General features: G+C 38.9%; 1 protein-coding gene across 2 annotated transcripts in view; it reads right to left on the bottom strand.

Annotated features, from left to right (window-relative positions):
- KDM4C (lysine demethylase 4C) overlaps positions 1-22,357 on the bottom strand; it is a 389,700-nt gene that overhangs the window by 317,564 nt on the left and 49,779 nt on the right. Inside the window, exon 4 of one of the 2 annotated variants that reach the window (XM_070496076.1) lies at positions 17,872-17,986. In XM_070496076.1, the coding sequence (XP_070352177.1) occupies positions 17,872-17,986 (115 nt within the window). Of the gene's footprint in view, positions 1-17,871; positions 17,987-22,357 lie in introns of those variants that run through there. The other variant, XM_070496077.1, reaches the window with a different exon arrangement.

Raw genomic sequence — 22,357 nt, 5'->3', positions numbered from 1 at the left:
TTCTGTTCTGGGGCAGCTGTTATTCTTTAGAAAGTTCTTCCAGAGACGAAACTGATTTTCCCCACAGCGATCCTACCTAACCCTTGCACATACAAGACACTGAGGGCAGCAGCCACGTACTCTGGGGTCACCTGCATCCGCGCTTTATCACTCTTCCATCAACAATTCCCTGGCAATACTCCTCTGACAGCACACCTTCCAGAACTGATGGAACATTCTAGATGTAATATGACCAGTGAACAGAAAGAACTACCATCACCTCTCCTGTCTGGAAGGCATAATTTGGGCTCATGCAGGCTAAGCCTTCTTTCACTAAGGATCAGCCATAACATGCTGGCAGATAATGAGTTTTGATTAACTAGAAGCCATATTTCACAGAACTAAAATCTGAAAGTCACGATCCTATAGGCCTATAGCTCTGCTCTCTCTTTGCCCCAAAACATGTCTAAAATAATGACACTTTGTCTTAGATGGGAAAATTACATATACAGTTAGAGTTCTGATTTCAAAATATTTCTTATTTCAGGATAAATGATATCCTGACATGAGAAAAATACAAAATGAAAAGTAACTCTCCTGGTGACTCAAATAGTTTAAACTGTTCTATCTCATCTGGAAACCCACAGCATTAGATAAATTTGTTGTCCAAGAGCACCATCTAGTGGATGAAGGTATTTAAGCTATGCCATTGTGGGAAGAGGAAAAAAATGTCATCTGTTAGGCCAAATGCCATTAAGACTAAAATCTTGCTGTGAAAAGATTCCCATGCTTCAGCCAACAGATTTATTATAAGGGGGCTCTTGACAAAATTCTAATACAAAAGAAATATAGAACTCATAAACATTCACTATCAAAGAATTCAATTTACCTTCTTGAAGAAATGTTGCTCATCGTGAAACAACTATCTTTAAGCGGGGAGGAACATCAGAGAGCTGTTAATTCTATTAATTCCTTTACAGATGAAGACTAAGGCAAAGACAGAACCTTCCTCAAAGTCACAGCTGGGGATGGCAAGCACTGACGACACATGTAAATAGGTCAAATATTCCACGCTGTTTAATAAAGCTTTCTATTTCAAGAGGCTGTGGAGGAAAGGCAGGAAATGAGGCATATCTGTGGCAAAGTGCCACTCTCTCAGGGTGGCAACGATCTGGCCACTCCACTGAAATCCATGTGGCCGACCCTGACACAGACCCACGCAAGACTGGCAACTGTCATACGTTTCCTGCCTCCACAGCCCACCTGCATCCCTCTTCATCTAAATCTTTAAATTTATCTGCTTTCCCCTGCCCAAGAAAACCACCCTACCAACAAAAATAAGACAGACAAATGCTAAATCACCCTGTTGAAGAACATCTGTCATCATGGGAAAGCATTCATGATGTGTTAAAATGGGAGGGGGAAAAGACAAGATGAAACCATGTTCACTATGATACTACATCTGTTAAAAAAAAATGGAATTATCGAGTATTAAGCAGAGAAAAAACACACCTTTTTTTTTTTTTTTTTTTTTTGGTGAGGAAGATTGGCCCTGAGCTAACATCTGTGGCAACCTTCCTCTAGTTTGTATGTGGGACAGCATGGCTTGATGAGAAGTGTGTAGATCTGTGCCCAGGATCCAAACCCATGAATCCTGGGCCATTGAAGTAGAGCACATGAACTCAACCACTACACCGCTGGGCGGACCCCCACACACTAAACTTTTTTGACAGCTGTTGTCTCTGAATGTCAGGATTATGAATGATTTCGATTTTCTCTCTTACATAATACTTTCCAATTTTTTATATTCAACATTTATAATAAGAAAAAGGTAATTTTTACCTTAAAAATTTATACATTTATAATCACAGACTGTAAAGTAAATTGAAAAGGGAAATTAGAAAGAGGACCCCACGTATATACCTATCCACCCAGTGCATGCATAGCAAAAAAATTTTACCCCAGCTCTCAAGGAGAAATATACAGTATAAGACATTATATTTTTGTTTAAAAGTTTGCCATAGTATTTTTCAAACTGTTTTGAATTTTTTATCAACTGTCTATTAATAAATACCTGGATGATAAAAAGCAATAGACTAGTAAATTAATATTGAAATAAAATACTGTAAATACAATTTCGTTAAACTATTTTACCTATTTTGAGATGCAAGGACTTGCGTTCACATCCTAAGTCCGTTTTCTGCTGGTAAAGTTTGGCCTGAGTCACCCTGCCTGATGTTCCCCAGAGAACTCCGTAACTTTAAGTTTGAGAACCACTGTCTCCTAACATGATTAGGTCTTTGAAGTGCCTATCAGTCACCTGAAGGCCAGTAGACAAGAATGGAACACTGTCACCTCACCCTGAGATCCCTGCATCATCTATGTAGATAGATCAGAGAAGAAATCTTTTGCTAATCTTTAGGTAGCAGTTTTCAAAGTGTTATCTGGGCACCATTGGGAGACACCCAAACCCATCAGGGTCTGGGTCATCAAAATTGTTTTCATAATTATACCAAGACATGATTTCCCTTTTTCATTCTAATTCTCGCTTGAGTGTAAGGTGGAGTTTTCCAGAGGCTACATGACATCACAACAGATGAAATGCAGAAGCCATATAAGAACCCAGAAGTCTTCCATTAAGCTAGACACTCGAGATTTTTAAAAATGTAAAATAATGCACTCCTCTCACTAAATCTTTTGTTTAGGAAAATGTATCATTTTTACGCAAATGCATATGTTATATAATGGATTATTTTTAATGAATTAAATACTTTTAAACATTCTTTTTATTTCTACTATAATAACAAGGATAGTTATAACCTACATAAACAAAAGCTCCTTGAGGTCCACAATAAGTTACCGAAAGTGCAAAGGGATCCCTAAGACCAAAAAGTTTGAGAAGCACTGTCTCAGGGTACTAGCGTTCAGAAAACCACACACAGGGAAGATCTCTCTGACCCCTCCCTCTTCTCCTCCTTCAAAGCACTTCCCAAGCCTCCTGCTGTGCCCAGGCCCTATTGTAGACCATTATCTGACCACACTTTCTAAAGCACGATTCTGATCCTATCACTTGCCTACTAAAATAATCTCCAATGGTTCCTCAAGATGTATAGAATAATAACCAAAAACATTCAAGAAACTCCACAATCGGGTCTCAGGCTATTTGTCCAATGTCATGCACTCACCAATTCTACAATTATTTAGGTGCATTCTTTGCAGCAGACACTGTGAATAGGGGCTATGGCTGAAGGGTCTATGAGAAATGATACCTGCCATCACTGGACTCAGTCTACTGTGGAAGACACAGTCACATAAATACTGGTATCTTTGCCTTTCTATACTCGTTTTCCAAATATTTGCTGTAACGACATTTTTTTTACCAAAAATTCACTGTCCAAATGAAAAATTCTCTATAATGACTCTGTGAACATGCACCAACAGAATCGTTCCAGTTGAAGAGAATGTACATGGCAGTTCAGCTGTTCTCCCAAAAGGATTGTGTCTTGTGCCCATATTAAATGTGTTGGGCATCAATGCTATCATCTTCCCATCATAATTGGTGAAACCGTCTTCTGAGAAAGCAGAGAAGCCCAAGAAGAAAGTAAGTGAGCATAAGAGGCCTAGAAAGCCCACACGTTAGAAAGAGCTGAAGTGATGGCGTGTACTGGGGGAGGGAAGCACATAAGGAGTGACCTGGACACGTCCCTATCTATGAAACACGGCTGTGTTGCTCCTGGAAAGCTTAACCATGTTCCAAAGCCAACACAATATTTGAAAAACTGGAGAAATTCCTTGTGCAGTGGCCTAATAGTCACTCTCAGCACAGGAGACCGCTGAGGACCACGCCGGTGCAGGAGAGGGTGGTAGACACCTTCGGCAATCGGGAGGCAGGTGCACTGGGGGAGGAACATGATTCAGTGAAGCAGCTGAGTTTCAAAGCAAGTCTGGGAGATTTAAGAAGAGTGACAGATGGCAGAAGTTGTAGATCACGGGCGAAGCAGCTTCCCCTCACAGTGAGATGTGCTATCTTCCTCCAGCGAACTGCAGGAAACTATCATCAAAGACGGTTACACACAAAGGAGATTGTCAATCTTAATGCAATGTCATCCCACGAGTTTATTTCAGAAGAAAGAAGGACCTGAACACAAAGCCTCCAAAGAAGGCTAAATTGTGACGATGAGGATCAGCTCAGCTCCTTGCTGGTGCACTACTCTGAAATCATCGGCTCAATGGGGCCACTGCAGACCACAGTGCCTGTTATGATATGAAGCATCCAAGCAGAAAGCCTGGGCGATGGAGGAGACAGGGGAGGCTTAGTGGAGGAGCTATCTGTCACCATTCAACAAACGGAAAATCTTGCAAAAACGACTCTTTTGAAAACAGACAATACTCCTGGAGATCCTTCTCGTGTTATCAACTAGGAAGATAAGAGCTAGCTCAAGCAAAGCATATGGAACTTCATTTTAAACCTTGATTTAATGAACCATTACCATCATTAAGAGGGTCACCGCTGTACCATATGATAGGTATTGTGAGAAATGCAGTCCTACATAGCACAGAACAAATACAGGCCTGAATGACTCACTCAGTCACTGTACTAGTGTAAGTAAATAGTGCTGATGCCAATTGTTAGCCCTCACACACAGGACAGAGATGCACTGTCTTCAAAGGTCGGTGGAGGAACACACGGCTATTGGCTGTCCCAGAAATGTTCTACCTTCTGTCTTTCTACAGACACCTGCTGACTTTCATGTCCCTTAACCAAGTCGAATCGTCCAGTTATAGGACATTTTTCTCCCTATTTCCTCTCTGTGTCTTCTGTTTCATGTTTGGTTCCTGAAGAAACTGCCAAGCTTCTTTTAACAGAGGACTAACTTTTCAAATGTACAGTTAGTAAAGGCTAATTAAAACTTTCTGTCTTTATCAGTGGACCAGGCCTTAGTGAAACATAACAAAATTCAGATTTTAGGATCTTATCTTTATGTTACTGTCTCCTTGGAATCATCCAGGGCCACCCAAGAACACGGGTGCTCTATTTCTAGTGCAAGACCTTCTTCAATTACAGAAGGTTCCTGACATCACCGAACACTTCAATTTCATGATCTCAAGGTATCAACGCCATCAAAGCATATGAATCTCATTCTCCTGAGAACATTCAGAACTTTATTTCTATCCCATCTTCCCAAAAAGTTTTTAGCATCCTTCCCCAAGAGCAAATAATGATGCCTATATACAGTACCAGGAGTTGGCAAACTTTTTCTGCAAAGGGCCAGACAATAAATATTTTAGCTTTTGTGGGCCATACAATCTCTGTCACAACTAGGCAACTCTGCCATTGTAATGCAAAAAAGCCATATATAACACGTAAATGAATGGGTAAGGCTACATGCCAATAAAACTTTATTGGCAAGGACAAGTAACAGAATCTGGCTGCCAAGCCCTGCTCTGCATCAATATACCCAAAGGCTGGGTTTGTCACCACATGTCTTGATAGTCTCGGTATTTTGGTTTAAAAAACAGTTACTTGAGGGGTCAGCCTCATGGCATAGTGGTTAAGTTCAGTGCGCTCCACTTCAGTGGCCCGGGTTCATGGGTTTGGATTCCAGGTGCAGACCTACACCACTTGTCAGCAGCCAAGCTGTGGCAGTGACCCACACACAAAACAGAGGAAGACTGGCACAGATGTTAGCTCAGGGCTACTCTGCCTCAAACAAAAAAACAGGAAGATTGGCAACAGCTATCAGCTCAGAGCGACTCTTCTTCAGCAAAAAAAAAAAAGAAAAGAAAAAAAGAAAAGAAAACTAGATATTAAAAACACTTTTTTAAAAAAAACAGTAATTAAATCATGTTACTGTTACTGCTGCCACAGGCTGCTGCTCATGGTGTTGATTGAGATTTTTTAGTATATCCTAATGAAATCAAGCTCTGAAAGAAGCAGCAGAATGAAAGAAGCACCAAGACTCACACCCTGGGATCTCCAGGCCCTCCTCTCTTTACCTTTGTAAAGAGATTGTTCTCAACCAGTCCTTCATGAACACCCTCACCCCTAATTCCTGTGTTGTATCCAAGTCTGGATCAACACTACAAAGACACCTCTCGTGCCCCTTAAAAGATATGCCCAGTGCTGCAAGACAAACATCTGAGCCGAGGGGCCACTACAGCACCAGGGTCCAGGGTCCAGGCCCACAGCCCCGTCTTGGCTCCGCCTCAGATCCCACAGCCACCATTCCAGGTCTGCCTCACCCTGCTCAAGCCCATGCTTAGCAAAAAGTATCCAAATTCAGCAAAACTACAGAGACTATTAAGTGTGGTCTTAGCCTCAAATTTACCTAGTTCCTGCCCCATTCTCTGCTCTCCCTCCTTTACCTAATGAACTTACTCATCTAGGCCAAGTTCAGATGTCCTCTCTCCTCCAGAAGGTCTTCCTTCAATGCCAAGCCTGCTCGAAGTGCCCTTCCTCCAGGCTCCCTGGAATCCCACATCTGCCTTTATGACAAGCTCATTACACCTTACTGCCCCTCTGCCCCTCTAAGTCCGTGAAATACTTGAGAACCAGGACCCTTACTCATCTTTGTACCCTGCACTAACTTTCTCTTACCACCCCACACCCTCTCCAAGAACTCTCACTCCCACCAAAAGAAGGCTATGGTTTTTCATTCTTTTAACATTGAAGGAAACAGCCATAACTAGAAATTAGGGGCCAAAGTGAACTGCAATTTGATGACTATAATCCCTTTCAAAATAACGCCATGAAACATAATAAACCAGTTTCCAATACAATGTAAATATTGAGCTGAACAGTTAAACAATGCAGGGAAACAACAGCAAAGAACAAAAAATTCATGGGCTTTTTCAATGCACATTCATTGCGATGATTTCAAACATTCCTGACAGTTACAGGTTATTATAATTCTCACTCTTTATCACTCTCTTTAATGTACTCTTTCTCTTGTGACTCTCCATCTAACTCAAGAGGGCAAACACAAGCTATTTTTCATTTGTTTGAATTTAGGTGTCTTGAGTGTGATTGCTTTTGTTTATCAGAAGCAGTTTACAATATCTCTCTCATGTCTGTCTTTCTACAAAAGCATTGAAAATGTCATCCCAGCTCTGGAGCTACTAAATGCTCCCGCAGAGCCTACGGAAACTCCATAAAATACTATGCCTTGCAGGTTCTACCAACATGACAGATTCCTGGATCCAGGATGTTTTAAAACTCTATGTTCACAAACCAGTGGATTTTGTTCACTGGATTTTAATAACTAAAGTTACTCAAACCTGAAGTCTGAAGTCAATGTTCCTTTGAAGGAATGCCAAGGCGTAACTGGTTTTCAAACATGAGCAGTAAATTGACAAGCACAGCAAACCAAAGTCTAGCAGCCTCATCAGTGCAGCCAACAAATAAATATGGAAAGCTAGTTCAGGGCGTTTTTATGTCAATTGTTCTGAAAATCATCCTAAATATGCTGCTTCTACCTCTTTCATATTTGCAAAAAGGAACAAAGAGTTCAATGAGCCCAAGGGGTGGTTAGAAAAAAATAAATTAGGCTGGAGTTTTACTTTAGAGCACTTAGACTGCCAACTCTCAGCCTAGGATCCGATGATCCTTCAGCTCAGTCTTCCCTTCAGAAGCCTGACAACTTGCTAGGACACCATAGGGAAGAAACCACAGAGAAAGCACAAAATAAACCACCAGCCCAATGGAAATCTGTAGCTGACATTGACCTAGCTTTACACGCTTCCACAACTAAGATATTGACTATACATAACTGCTTCCTTAAAGCTGGTGTGGAGGATAAGAGCACCTGGCAGCCCCTCTACTGGCCTCATAACTTTTGGAAAGCAGTTTAACTTCACTGGGCCCCAATTTAAGGTTGTAAAATATGAACTGTATTTACTTGGCCTCACCCATTCCAAAAGAAATTTCACAGAAGCTGGTTTAATAGGTCAGGGCGCCATGGTCTATAAGTAGGCCTTATTGTTAATGGCACTCATTTTCCTAAATATAAGTAACCATAACAAGTTAAACTTAAAAGAGGGGGCCAGCCCCGCGGGCAAGTGGTTAAGTGTGCACACTCTGCCTTCGGCGGCCCAGGGTTTCGCTGGTTCAGATCCTGGGCGCAGACATGGTACCGCTCATCAAACCATGCTGTGGCGGCATCCCACATGCCACAACTGGAAGGACCCAGAGCTAAGAATATACAACTGTGTACCAGGCAGCTTTGGGGAGAAAAAGAAAATAAGTAAAATCTTAAAAAAAAAAAAAAAAGAAATTTATCACTAAAGAATAAATCAATAAGAACAGACTTGGAACTGAAATACAACGACTTAATACAGGTGCAATCTGGAGCTCGCAGTAGAGTGGCTGAAGCTAGAGTACACTGCAACGACCCTCTGGGGAGCAACACTGAAAATGCTTCTGAAGTCAAAACCATCAAAACCTCCCAGGCTCTTCTGTGGGGAAACGTACACACATGCAAACACATTCATACATATATACACACACTCACATACAATAAAAGGCCAAAAGGAAATCACTAAAAGATTATTTCTATTTGATAAGCTTATGAGTAATTTTTACTTCGTTCTTCATATTTTTCTGCATTTTTTCATTTATCTACACGAGTTCTATCTTAATAAACAAATTCTCAACACACAGTTTACTTATACTAGTGAAAACCTAGAAGGAGAATGGAGAAAGTATGTTTTCTCCTTTTTAAAGCTTCATTTTTAATATTCCACATATGCACATATTTAAAACTTCATGTATCCATCATCTAGGTTCAATTACCAACTTTCTGCCAATCTTTACTCAACTATACCCATTCCACTTTATTTTCTGAAATATTTTAAAAACAAATCCCAGATTCCACGTTATTTCACTTGTATATTTTTCAACGTGCATGTTCAATTGATAAGAAAAAATATATATATTTTATATATATATATATATATAGTCACCATGCCATCATTACATCTAATAGGACAACATCAACTCCACAGCATGAGCTAATACCCAGTCCATATTCAAAAATAAGAATAGTGCTTTCAATAGCACTGCTCCACAAGTGGACATCCACAGGGAAAACTTTAAATTGTGCCACTACCTCATATCTAGAATGTATAAAGAACTATAATCAATAAGAAAAGCATGACACAAAAAAATGTACCAGAGTCTTGAACAGGCACTTTGATAAAAAGGAAACCCAAATATCCAATGAACATAGAGGAAAAATCATAATGCAATTTAAAACCACAAGCTACTACTACACACACCAAACAGAATGGCTAAAATTAAAAGACCGACAATACAAAGTGTCAGGAATGATACAGAGCAATGGGAACTGGCAAACATTACTACAAGAAGGTGTGAACCAGAAAACAGTTTTCTTCTAAAGCCAACCATGTAACCACTCCTAGGCATACGCCCAATAGAAAGGCACATTTCCATGCCCTGGGAAACACGCACAGAACATTCACAGAAGTTTTGTGCAAGAAGGCCAAAACTAGAAGCAATCAAAATGATCATTAGTAGTAGAACAAATAAACAAACAGTGGTACATTCATGTAATAGAACAATACAAAGCAATGAAAACAAATGAACTTCAGTTACACACAATACAGAAAAAGCTTAGCAAGGTAACAAGGTGTGACAGAAGCCAGACATAAAAGAATAAATAGTGAACAATTCTTCTAGTTACATAAAATTCAGAGACAAGAACAATGCATTTTCAAAGAACATAAGGAAGTGATTACCATAAAGTCTGAACAGCGATTACCTGGAGGAAAGGCGGAGACTATGATAGATACAGAGGACATGTAGGGAAAATCTACATGGTAATGTTTTCTTGGATGTCAGTAACACTACACAGGTAATGAAGCTCTAAGGTTATGTTTTAAGTATTTTCCAGTTTGTTTTATGTTTCAAATTAAACAAAGTTTAAAAATACTATAATAATGGACTCAGGCAAGGATTATCAATGGATGCAAATTCACCAGATGAAAGGCCACCTATTTCTAAGCATCACCCTATATGTCATTTATCAATTATAAAGGGAAATCTTTGACTGGATCCTTCATATGGGGGAAAAAAACAAGTTATAAATAAAATTCTTGAGAAAATTAGGGATCTATGATTTATATATTATATATTATATAAATGGTAAATTGTCTTGTAATTAAAACATACATGCTGAAACAATTAAGGGTATATTGTCATGATGACTGCAACTTACTTTCAAATGTTACAGCAGAGAGACAGAGACAGAAACAGAGAAAGAGTGAGAGGGGAAACAAAGCAAACGTGGCAAATATGAACTACTGGTGAATCCAGGTGAACGGCATCCAGCTGTTCACTGCACTACTTCAGCCTCTTGGTGAGCAAGACATTTTCAAAATAAAACAATGGCAGAGGGGATAAGAGGTTTCAAAACAGAAAGACAACAAAAAATAGGGTTTACAAGTATCAGAGGAGGCAAAAAGGATCAAATTATATCCAGAGCATTAAGCTTTCATGAAAAATAACTGGAAAGACTGTAATAATATTTACTGTTAAAAAAGAAAAAAAATTCTCACAATTTGTGGGAAAAAAGGAGAATATAAGGCTGTTCAAATATAGCTTTTTAAAATGGTTAGGGGAAAACTACTGGAAGAATACACAATAAAATACTGCTTTTGCCTTAAGGTGGTAGTAATTGGATATTGTCTGTTTTCCAGATATTTTTATAATGTGTTTTGCTTTAAAATTTTTAACGTAAGTTAAAGATCAGCCAGATAACCAGATACTATATTGCTGTTGAACAATCTCAGGTATTTGTACCATTAGCTGGTTTCAAATTGAAAAATACCAGCAGCAGAAATCCTACTGAAGAATGACATCAGCATCGTGGTGCAGTGAGTTGTTCCCTTTGTCCCTCCCCTCGAAGTTACAACTGAACAGACGTTCATTAAACAACAGAGGATTCCCTACACAGCACAACAGGACACCTGAGAGAGCCACACAATGACACATCTGAAGGTGGGTGGACTGGATCCCTGGGAAGCAGTGGAACTAGGTGAGTGGACCCCTCCGTCTCCCCGGTGGCAGCGGTCCAGGTGGCAGGTCCTCACACAGCAGCAAGAACAACTATAACAGGAGGGAGGGCAGCCTGACCTATGCACAAACACTTTTGGAGTTGTAGCCCAGCCCGTGGGAGCATCAACCCTGCCACAGCAGCCCCACCCTTGGGAAGGTTTCCCAAGAAGAGGCAGCGGCTCAGCCCCAGTGAAGGAGCCCTGCCCACCAGACACAGCAGCTCAGCCAAACCACCCACAAGTGCAGAACCAGCCCGTGCACAAAATAAAGCACCCCTCCCACCTAGAACAGCAGCTCAGCCAGTCCCCTGCGAGAACAAGAGGCCCCAGCCACAGGAGAGTGACCCACTGGCAGAAGACACAGGCCCTGCCTACACACACAGGTCTGTGTGTGATGTGCCAAGCAGCTGCAGGCACCCCACACAAACACAGAGCAGCCCTACTGGCACAACTTCCAGCAGATGGGACAGGATCAGAAAACACAGCTCCTGTGCCCCCAACCCCGCAATGGCAGGTGGAGCCTGTGACCTGATGCTAACACAAATGCGCCAGCAAAGGATCAATTCATCAAACACCATGAAGAACTACAGGAACACTGCTGAGCAGAAGGAAAATGACGAGTCTCCAGAAACTAATCCCAACACCACAGAAATTTACAATCTAAATGACAGAGAATTCAAAATAGTTGTCATAAAGAAACTCAACAAGTTACAGGAATACTCAGAAAGACAGTTCAATGAGCTCAAGAATAAAATTTATGAGCAGAAGGAATACTTCACCAAGAGATTAAAGTTCTGAAAAAGAACCACACAGAAATTCTGGATATGAAGAGCACAATTAATGAGATAAAAAATAATCTAAAAACCACAAAAAATAGAGCTAACATTACTGAGGACAGAATTACTGAATTAGAAGATAAAAATATAGAAATGCTTCAGGTGGAGGAGGAGAGAGAAATAAGATGTTTTTAAAATGAAGAAATTCTTGAAGAAGTATCTGACTCAATTAGGAAAAGCAAAACAGGATTATAGATATTCCAAAGGGAGAAGAGAGGAAGAAGGGAGCAGAGAGCTCATTCAAAGAAATAACAGCCGAGAACCTCCCAAAACTGGGGAACACACTGAACATAGAAGCACATGAAGCCAATAGAACTCCTAATTACATCATCGCAAAAAGATCTCCTCTATGTCATTTTTTTTTTTAAAGATTGGCAACTGAGCTAACAACTGTTGCCAATCTTCTTTTTTTTTCCCCCTGCTTTTTCTCCCCCAATACCCCCAGTATACAGTTGTATATTTCAGTTGTGGGTCCTCCTAGTTGTGGCATGTGGGACACCACCTCAATGTGACCTGATGAGCGGTGCCATGTCCAGGCCCAGGAAACGAACCGATGAAACCCTGGGCCACTGAAGGCAGAGGGCGCGAACTTAACCACTCAGCCACGGGACCGGCCCTGTCATTTAATATTAAAACTAGCAAAAGTCAATGACACAGAAAAAATACTGAGGGCAGCAAGGCAGAAGAAAATAACATACAAAGGAACCCCTATCAGGCTTTCAGCATATTTCTCAGCAGAAACCTTAACAGGCTAGGAGAGAATGGAATGATATATTCAAAATACTAAAAGACAAAAATTTTCAGCCAAGAATACTCTATCCAGCAAAACTATGTTTCAGATATGATGGAGAAATAAAAGCTGTCTCAGATAAATAAAAGCTGAGGGAGTTCATCGCCACTAGGCCACCCTTATGAGTAATGCTGAAAGGAGCCCTTCCATCTTAAACTAAAAAGCAAAAGTTTACAAAACCTTGAACAAAGAGATAAATAGACAGATAGAATCAGAAAATTGCAGCTCTTTAGCAGAATAGGATAATAAACAATTATACAATGAAAGACGAAGAGAAGGAAAGTATCAAAAATAACTACAAACACTTCAATTTAGTTAAGAACTCACACCACAGAAAAGAATAATTGGTGGAAACAAAAACTCAGAAAGAGAAGAGGAAAGGGATGGAACCTGCTTAGGCTAATTGAGATAAGACGATATAAGAAAATGGGCTATCTCATCTGTGAGCTCTTCTACACAAACCTCACAGCAAACATTAGCAGAAAATCAGAGCAGAGCCACAATTCATAAAGAGAAAACTGAGAAAACCACCAAACTGAAATGGCAGTAAGAAATACAAGGGAAGAGAAACAAGGGAAATATAGAAAACGAGAGATAAAATCGCAGTATTAAGCCCTTATACTCTAAATGTAAATGGATTGAATTCTCCAATCAAAAGACACAGAGTAGCTGGATAGATTAAAAACCAAGACCCAACGATATGCTGCCTCTGTGAAACACAGCTCTAAAGACAAACACAGGCTCAGAGTTAAGGGATGGAAGACAATACTCCAAGCAAATGGTAAGCAAAAGAAAGCAAGTGTTGTCATACTAAAATCAGACAAAGCAGATTTCAAGATAAAAAAGAGAAAGAGAGCCGAAGAACGGCAGCATCCAATGATATAAGGCACATTCCACAAAAAGGACATAACCCTTATGAATACATACGCACATAACACAGGAGCACCAAAGTATATAAAGCAACTATTAACATACTTAAAGGGAGAAACGGACAGCAACACAATAGTGGTAGAGCACCTCAACACCCCACTTGCATCAATGGACAGATCATCCAGACAGAAAGTGAACAAGGAAATAGCGGATTGAAACGAAAATAGGTCACATGGGCTTAATAGATATATATAGAACACTCTAACCAAAAACAGCAGAATACACAGTTTTCTCAAGTGCACATAGAACATTCTCAAAGATAGATCATATGCTGGGAAAGAAGGCAAACCACAATAAATTTAAGAAGACTGAAATCATATCAAGAATCTCTTCTGACCATAATGCTATGAAACTAGAAATCAACTACAAGAAAAAGCTGGGAAAGTCACAAATACTTGGATACTAAAAATGCTAGAGAATGATCATCAGCTCAAGGAAGAAACCAAAAAATACCTGAAAACAAACAAAACTGAAAATACAACATACAAACTCTGCTGAGATGCATCAAAAACAGTTCTTAGAGGAAAAGTCATAGAAATACAGGCCTACCACAACAAAGAAGAAAAATCTCAAAGAAGTAATCTTATACTACACCAAACAGAACAAGAAAAAGAAGAACAAACAAAGCCAAAAGTAAGTAGAAGGAGGGAAATAATAAAAATTAGGACAGAAATAAATGAAATAGACACCAAAAAAAACAGTAGAAAGGATCAATGAAACAGAGCTGATTCTTTTGTTTGTTTGTTTGTTTTTGAGGAAGATTAGTCCTGAGCTAACTACTGCCAATCCTCCTCTTTTTGATGAGAAAGACTAACCCTGAGCTAACATCCATGCCCATCTTTCTCTACTTTATATGTGGGACGCCTACCACAGCATGGCTTGCCAAGCGGTGCCATATCCAGACCCGGGATCCAAACTGGCAAAGCCCAGGCGGCCAAGAAGCGGAACGTGCGCACTTAACTGCTGTGCCACCAGGCTGGCCCCTAAGAGCCGATTCTTTGAGAAAATAAACAAAATTAACAAACCCTTAGCCTGACACTAGAAAAAGAGACAGAAGCCTCAAGTAAATAAAATTATAAATGAAAGGGGAGAAATTACAAAAGATACTGCAGAAATGCAAAGTTACAAGAGAATACTATGAAAAACTATATGCCAACAAATTGGACAATCTAGAAGAAATGGATACATTCTTAGACTCATAAACCTCCCAAAACTGAATCAAGAAGAAATAGAGAATCTGAATAGACCAATCACAAGTAAAAAGATCAAAACAGTAATCAAAAACCTCCCAAAAATTAAAGTCCAGGACCAGATGGTTTTTCTGGAGAATTCTACCAAACATTCAAAAATTTAATACCTATCCTTCTCAAACTATTCCAAAAAAGTGAAGAAGACAAAATGCTTCCTAACTCATTCTACGAGCCCAACATTACCCTGATACCAAAACCAGGCAACGACAACACAGAGAAGGAAAATTACAGGCTAATATCACTGATGAACATAGATGCAAAAGTCCTAGACAAAATACTGGCAACCTGCATACAGCAATAGATTAAAAGAATCATACAACATGATCAAGCGGTATTTACACCAGGGAAGCAGGGATGGTTCAACATCTGCAAATCAATCAGTGTGACACACCACATTAACAAAATGAGGAATAAAAATCACATGATCATCTCAATAGATGCAGAGAAAGCATTTGACAAGATCTAACATCTACTTATGATAAAAGCACTCAATAAAATGGGTACAGAAGGAAAGTACCTCACCAGAGTAAAGGCAATATATGACAAACCCACAGCCAACAACATACTCAATGGTGAAAAACTGAAAGCCATCCCTATGAGAACAGGAACAAGACAAGGGTGCCCACTCTCACCACTCCTACTCCACACAGTAGTGGAGCTTTTGGCCAGAGCAATTAGGCAAGAAAAAGAAATAAAAGGTATCCAAATTGGAAAGGAAGAAGTGAAAGTCTGGCTGTTTGCAGACAACATGATTCTATATATAGAAAATCCTAAAGAATCCACCAGAAAACTATCAGAAATAACTGACAACTACAGTAAAGTTGCAGGGTACAAAATCAACTTACAAAAATCAGTTGCATTTCTATACACTAATAGTGAACTAACGAAAACAGAAATCAAGAATACAATCCCATCTACAATTACAACAAAAAGAATAAAATATCTAGGAATAAACTTAACCAAGGGGTGAAAGACCTATAGAAAGCATCTTGGAACTGAGTGGAGGGGAGACCCCAGCAGACTCTTTCAAGGAATACAATAATGCTGAGCATACGGGCACCTGCCCCTCAGAGGCCTCAGTGGCCAGTCAAGGTTGGGGGGTAAGCAGCAGCATCCAAGAAAAAGGGGCTGCACTCTTGCAGCCCCTGTGCAAGTGCAAGTGCACTGAAAACTATAAGACATTATTGAAAGAAATCAAAGAAGACATATAGAAAAGGAAAGATATTCCATGCTCATGGATTGGAAGAACATAGTTAAAATGTCCATATTACCTAAGGCAATCTACAAATTCAACACAATCCCAATTATAATCTCAATGACATTCTTCACAAAAATAGGACCTAGAATCCTAAAAATTATATGGAACAACAAAAGACCCCGAATGGCTAAAGGAAGCATGAGAAAAAAGAACAAAGTTGGAAGCATCATAATCCCTGACTTAAAAATACACTACAAAGCTATAGTAAACAAAACAGCATGGTACTGGCACAAAAACAGATCAATGGAACAGAACTGAAAGCCCAGAAATAAAACCACACGTGTATGAAGAGCTAATTTTCAACAAGGGAGCCAAGAACAAACAATGGAAAAAGGAAACTCTCTTCAATAAATGTTTTGGGAAAACTGGACAGCCAAATGCAAAAGAATGAAAGTAGACCATTATCTTACATCATACACAAAAATTAACTCAAAATGGATTAAAGACTTGAAGGTAAGACCTGAAACCATAAAACTCCTAGAAGAAAATATAGGGAGTACACTCTTCGACATTAGTCTTAGCAGCATCTTTTCAAACACCATGTCTACTCAGGCAAGGGAAACAAAAGAAAAAATAAACAAATGGGATTACATCAGACTAAAAAGCTTCTGCAAGGCAAAGGAAACCATGAGCAAAGCAAAAAGATAACCCACCAACGGGGAGAAAATATTTGCAAGGCATCTATGCAACAAGGCGTTAATCTACAAAATACATAAAGAACTCATACAGCTCAACAGCAAAAAAACAAACAACCCAATCAAAAAATGGGCAGAGGATATGAACAGACATTTTTCCAAAGAAGATATACGGACGTCCAACAAGCACATGAAATGATATTCAACACCACTAATTATTAGGGAAATCCAAATCGAAACTACAATGAGACATCACCTTACACCTTCAGAATGGCTATAATTACCAAAACAAAAAATAACAAATGTTGGAGAGGATGTGGAGAAAAGAGAACTCTCATACTGCTGGTGGGAATGCAACCTGGTGCACTATGGAAAACAGTATGGAGATTCCTCAAAAGTTTAAAAATAGAAATACCATACAACCCAGCTAACCCACTACTGGGTATTTATCCAAAGAACATGAAATCGACAATACAAAGGGACTTACGCACCCCTATATCCATTGCAGCATTATTCACAATAGCCAAGACGTGGAAGCAACCCAAGTGCCCACCAACGGATGAGTGGATAAAGACATGATGTATATGTATACAATGGGAATACTGCTCAGCCATAAAAAAAGACAAAATCGTCCCATTTGCAAAAACATGGAGGCACTTTGAGGGTTTTATGTTAAGCAAAATAAGCCAGACAGAGAAAGACAAACACTACATGATTTCACTCATATGTGGAAGATAAACAAACATATGGCTAAAGAGAACAGATTAGTGCTTACAAGAGGGAAAGAGGGTGAGGGGTGGGCAAAAGGGGTAAAGGAGGGCACGTATGTTTGGTGACGGATAAAAACAAGACTATTCGTGATGAGTACAATGCAGTCTATACAGAAACTGATATATAATAATATATACCTGAAATTATACAATGTTATGAACCAATATAACCTCAATAAAATAATTTTAAAAAAAAAGAAATCCTACTGATGCATCTGCACTTCCTGTTCTGTGAGGAGTTATGGATCACACAAAGTACAACAAACGACTATTTCTCAACTCCCTGAAATGGTAACAAAAATAGTAACATGAAACGAACCTTTTCAAAATCTATTATAATATAACTATACCTCATCATATATGCTCCCATTAATGTCTGCGCCGTAGATTGGTGCCACAAAAGTTAAGTTCTTCCAATACTTGCGCTCCAAATCTTCATAATCCAAGTACCTTGGAGTGCAGTATCTGGAAAAGGCAGATTAAAAAAAGCACAAACCAGTAAGGCAATTTTAAGATTTTCCTCACTCATTTCATTTAAATCGCTTTCTAAGCAAAGACGTATCAAAATGAAAACACTGCAGCAACTCATGTTGTCAAATCTAACAAGTAAATATACAAATGTGTTTGTCAAAGACATCTGAATACTCTTAAGATTCTATAACTCTATATGAAAACTTTATATTTTTGAGTAAGTAAGGAAAATACTTTCCTGAAAGTATCAACAATAGAAGCAGGGAATTAAAAATTCGTTATTTTAGCTTTCAAAATATTTCCTAAAAAAAATTTTTGTTTTAAGATTGGCACCTGAGCTAACAACTGTTGCCCATCTTTTTTTTTTTCTGCTTTTTTACTCCCCAGATCCCCCTAGTACATAGTTGTATATTTTAGTTGTGGGTCCTCCGAGTTGTGGCATGTGGGACGCTGCCTCACCGTGGCCTGATGAGTGGGGCCACGTCCACGCCCAGGATCCAAACTGGCAAAACCCTGGGCCGCCAAAGGCACAGCACAAGAACTTAACCACTCAGCCATGGGGCTGGCCCCTATTTCCTAAAATTTTAACCAATTATACTACACCAGGAAATTTTACAAATTTACATGTAAAAAATAAAACCTCTATAGAAAAATTGACAAAGGACAATCTCACTGAAAATCTAATATAGTAAAACTAAATAAGCTACTTTGCAGTCATTAGATTGATAAAGGCTTAATATATTAATGGTAGGGAGGAATGAGACCTCTCTTACACAGATGATGTGGGAGTATAAACTGGTAAAAACTTTACAGAGTATAATTTTTCAACATAGATCAAAACCTTAAAAAATGTATCCCTTTGACTCTAAAATCCAACTCTAGCAACTCATCCTAACAACACAGAGATGTGTACAACGGTATATGACCCAGGATGTTTGCTGCAGCTTTAACTGAAAACTCGAGCAAATGTTCAGCAACCTGGGCTAAGTTAAACAAAACACAGAACACAAAATAAGGTAGATCTTTCTTTACATTGACATTAAAATCGTCCCACAGTGAATAAAGCAGGTTACAGAATAGTTAGTGTACTGTAATCCTATTTATGTAAAAAATATCTGTAACTATACATTAAATGGCCACAAAGAAATACACACCAAATTAGTAATCTTTAACGGTTATCTCTCACACAGGAATTACAGAAAGGCACTTCCTTCTCTGTATTATCTGGATTTTGCGCAATAATCTTATATTATCACAAAAAAATACCAATGTTTCTACATGAAAAAAATAAGCAAAGAAATCAGCAAACTGAGAAAATAATGGAACAAACAGTAAAAAAAGAAAAGTGTTTAACAGGAGTAGCAATCCCTATAAAGCCTACTGGACTTAGACTGAATAATTATCAAACAATCAACATCCATATCCACTATACTGTGACCCCAAACTGGTTATCTAAGCAATCCGCAAGAATACCAAACAACTTAACAACTGTATTTGAAATACAGAATAATTTGCTGATTTACCCAGAACATTAGAATCTCGCAGGACAGCCAAAAATAAAAAGGATGAGCATGAAAGCACCAGTAACTCCACTTCATTCCACCACTTGGAGTAGCAGGTTGCAGTACTAACAGGAATTCCAGGCAGACGCTAAATAAGCTAACCAGAGGTCTGAGTCAGGCGATAAGAAAGGTAGCAGAGATGTGGTTTATTATGACATCTAGTGAAACTTCTGGGATTTTTGAACCTGAAGCCCTCAATTGCCTTTCACTATAAGACCTAAAGAATCTATCACTATACACTCACTTAATCATCATCAATTTTTAACAACTCATAACTCTAAAAGAGAAAGCCATAGTTTAGTGTTGGCTATTAAAGTTAAATTCTAACACCTCTGAATATTTGAAACAAATGTTGATTCTAAACCTGAAAAAAGTGACCAGTTCACTTAGTTGGTGCTCGATTCCCATGAATCCTGGCTACAGGTTCCATCCCTAATGGACTCTCAAACAATCACAGCTGGTCCACAAATCCAGTACCAATTACTCAAAACTGGTTTAACCATGCCTTCTTAGCCAGAACCTTCCAATTGCTATAGTACAGTTGTTAAGAGATAGGGCTCCAGGACCAGACTACCAGGATTTCAATCCAGGCTTTGCCAATTCTAATCTACGTACCCTTGGGCAGGGGACTGAATCTCTCTGGACCTCAGTTATTTCTCTAGAAAACAGGATAATAACCGTTGAGCTGTTGTGAGGACTCATCAGATAATTATGTAAAGCACATTAGCTCCATGCCCAGAAGAAAGTATAGATCGGTAACATAAGCGATGCAAAAGAGCGTATTACTCACCTCCACAAAGTTTCACAGTATGTTGGAGGTCTCTAGATTTTCTCTGGACTAAGTGGTGTTAGTAACCAAATGAGTACGTTATCCTCTCTACTGTCTACACCAAGCACAGTATGTACTGTGTGCCTGTGCAAGGGCATGTTCTGAAGGAAAAGAGATGAAGAGAAAGACCAGCAGCATGCCTCCTGCCTCCCATGAAAACTAGTCTCATCTCAGGACCATTCCACATGAAGACCGTGTGATCTTAGTGGAGCTGTGAATGGGCAAGCAAGAGCCTTGGTTTGAGGCTTAGAAACCCATTTTACTGTGATTTGAAATAAATTTCCATATGAAACTGGCAGAGGAAATATAAAAAGATAATTTTCAAAAGTATTTTAACATTGTAACAATTATAGTGAAATTAATTCAACTCAAAAGATAAATTAACATTGAAAGAAATAAAATTTAATGTGGAAATAACCTTTCAGATAATTTCCCATAATAGTCATATTTCACAACTAAAAAAAGAGCCAACTTTTTTTTTTTTGAGGAGGAGGAGGATTAGCCCTGCTGCCAATCTTCCTCATTTTGCAGAGGAAGACTGGCCCTGAGCTAACATCCATGCCCATCTTCCTCTACTTTATATGTGAGATGCACTGCCACAGCACGGCTTGCCAAGTGGTGCCATGTCCGCACCTGGGATCCGAATCAGCGAATCCCGAGCCGCCAAAGTAGAACATGCAAACTTAACCGCTGCGCCACCAGGCCAGCCCTGAGAGCCAACTATTTTTAAAACTCATTTTTAAACTTCAGAATATCAAGAAATGTACTTTCTCTTAGTAAGTAAATCTTTACAGTCTGTCTAATAATTTACACCACTTCAAGTATATTTTAGCTTTCATGACACTATTCATTCAATCAACAGACATTGAAATAAATTGCACCAACCATATCCCACATACTGTACCAAGCACTGGGTATATACAGTGATACACAAAACAGACAACATCACCTGAATGGCTATCTTCAGGAAGAGTAAACCCACAACTAAGGCACCAGAGCAAAAATTGAACAGAGATATGAACGAAATAATTGCTTGGTAAAATAAATTCCCTCTAAATAGAAAATTGATACCATCCCAGGATAATCAAAGGGACTAGAGATGACAAAGTTTCTCTATGACAAGAAGACAAAGGACTTCGAGCACCTGCTCTCATCAATATTTTGAATTACTATGTATATTAACAACGATTGTCTTTGGTAATTAAAATTATGCATTTCTGTAATGTTTGAACTTTTAAATAAACACGTATTGCTTCTGTAACCAGTAAAAACATTTGTGACCATCCTTCGAAATCCATCTCAACAGCACCTACAAAATGAAAGTACTCCAGTCCTGATTAACAACCACAGAGGTCTCATCTTCCTTTGAAACTCCATGGCACTTTGTACTTCTCCTATGGTAGTTACGATTATTATCATCATACATATGATATTATCATATCATATTATGTTATGATTAATATAAACAAACACTGTCTGATAAGTATAACCTGATAACTTTCAAGTACAAATTGTCTCTTGAAATATCAAAGTAGCTAAGTAGAGGTTCCACTAAATGAACTAACCTATTTAATTAACACTTTAAGAATGACGCTGGAAATAGATACTACAAGATGGATAACAGAATACAGTGATCAGTTTATACCTGTACAAAGTTGGGTAAAATTGCTTCTGCAATCTTGTTCCAATGCACTGCACTATTATCCAAGAGTTCCTCAAGAGTCTGAAAGCAAACCAGTCCAGTCTATGACGAAAGTTTCCCAATCTCAGTCAATGAGACCTGAAACGAGGCTCTACTAACGCCTACCGAAAAAATTCAAATGAAGGAACTCGAACTAAATATAAAATTTTCAACTCCTTTGGAACAGCCAGAATGCTCCATAATAGGAACTTCACATACAGAATTAAGATTCTCTAAGTACTGTCAAGTGCTTACTATATCAAATATACATTTTTTTAAAAAAGTTATCAACT

Source organism: Equus asinus, chromosome 23 (genome assembly GCF_041296235.1).
Source record: "Equus asinus isolate D_3611 breed Donkey chromosome 23, EquAss-T2T_v2, whole genome shotgun sequence".
NCBI classification, from domain to species: Eukaryota; Metazoa; Chordata; class Mammalia; order Perissodactyla; family Equidae; genus Equus; species Equus asinus.
The sequence above is the reverse complement of the archived record's forward strand: the minus strand, read 5'-3'. Positions and strand labels throughout refer to the sequence as shown.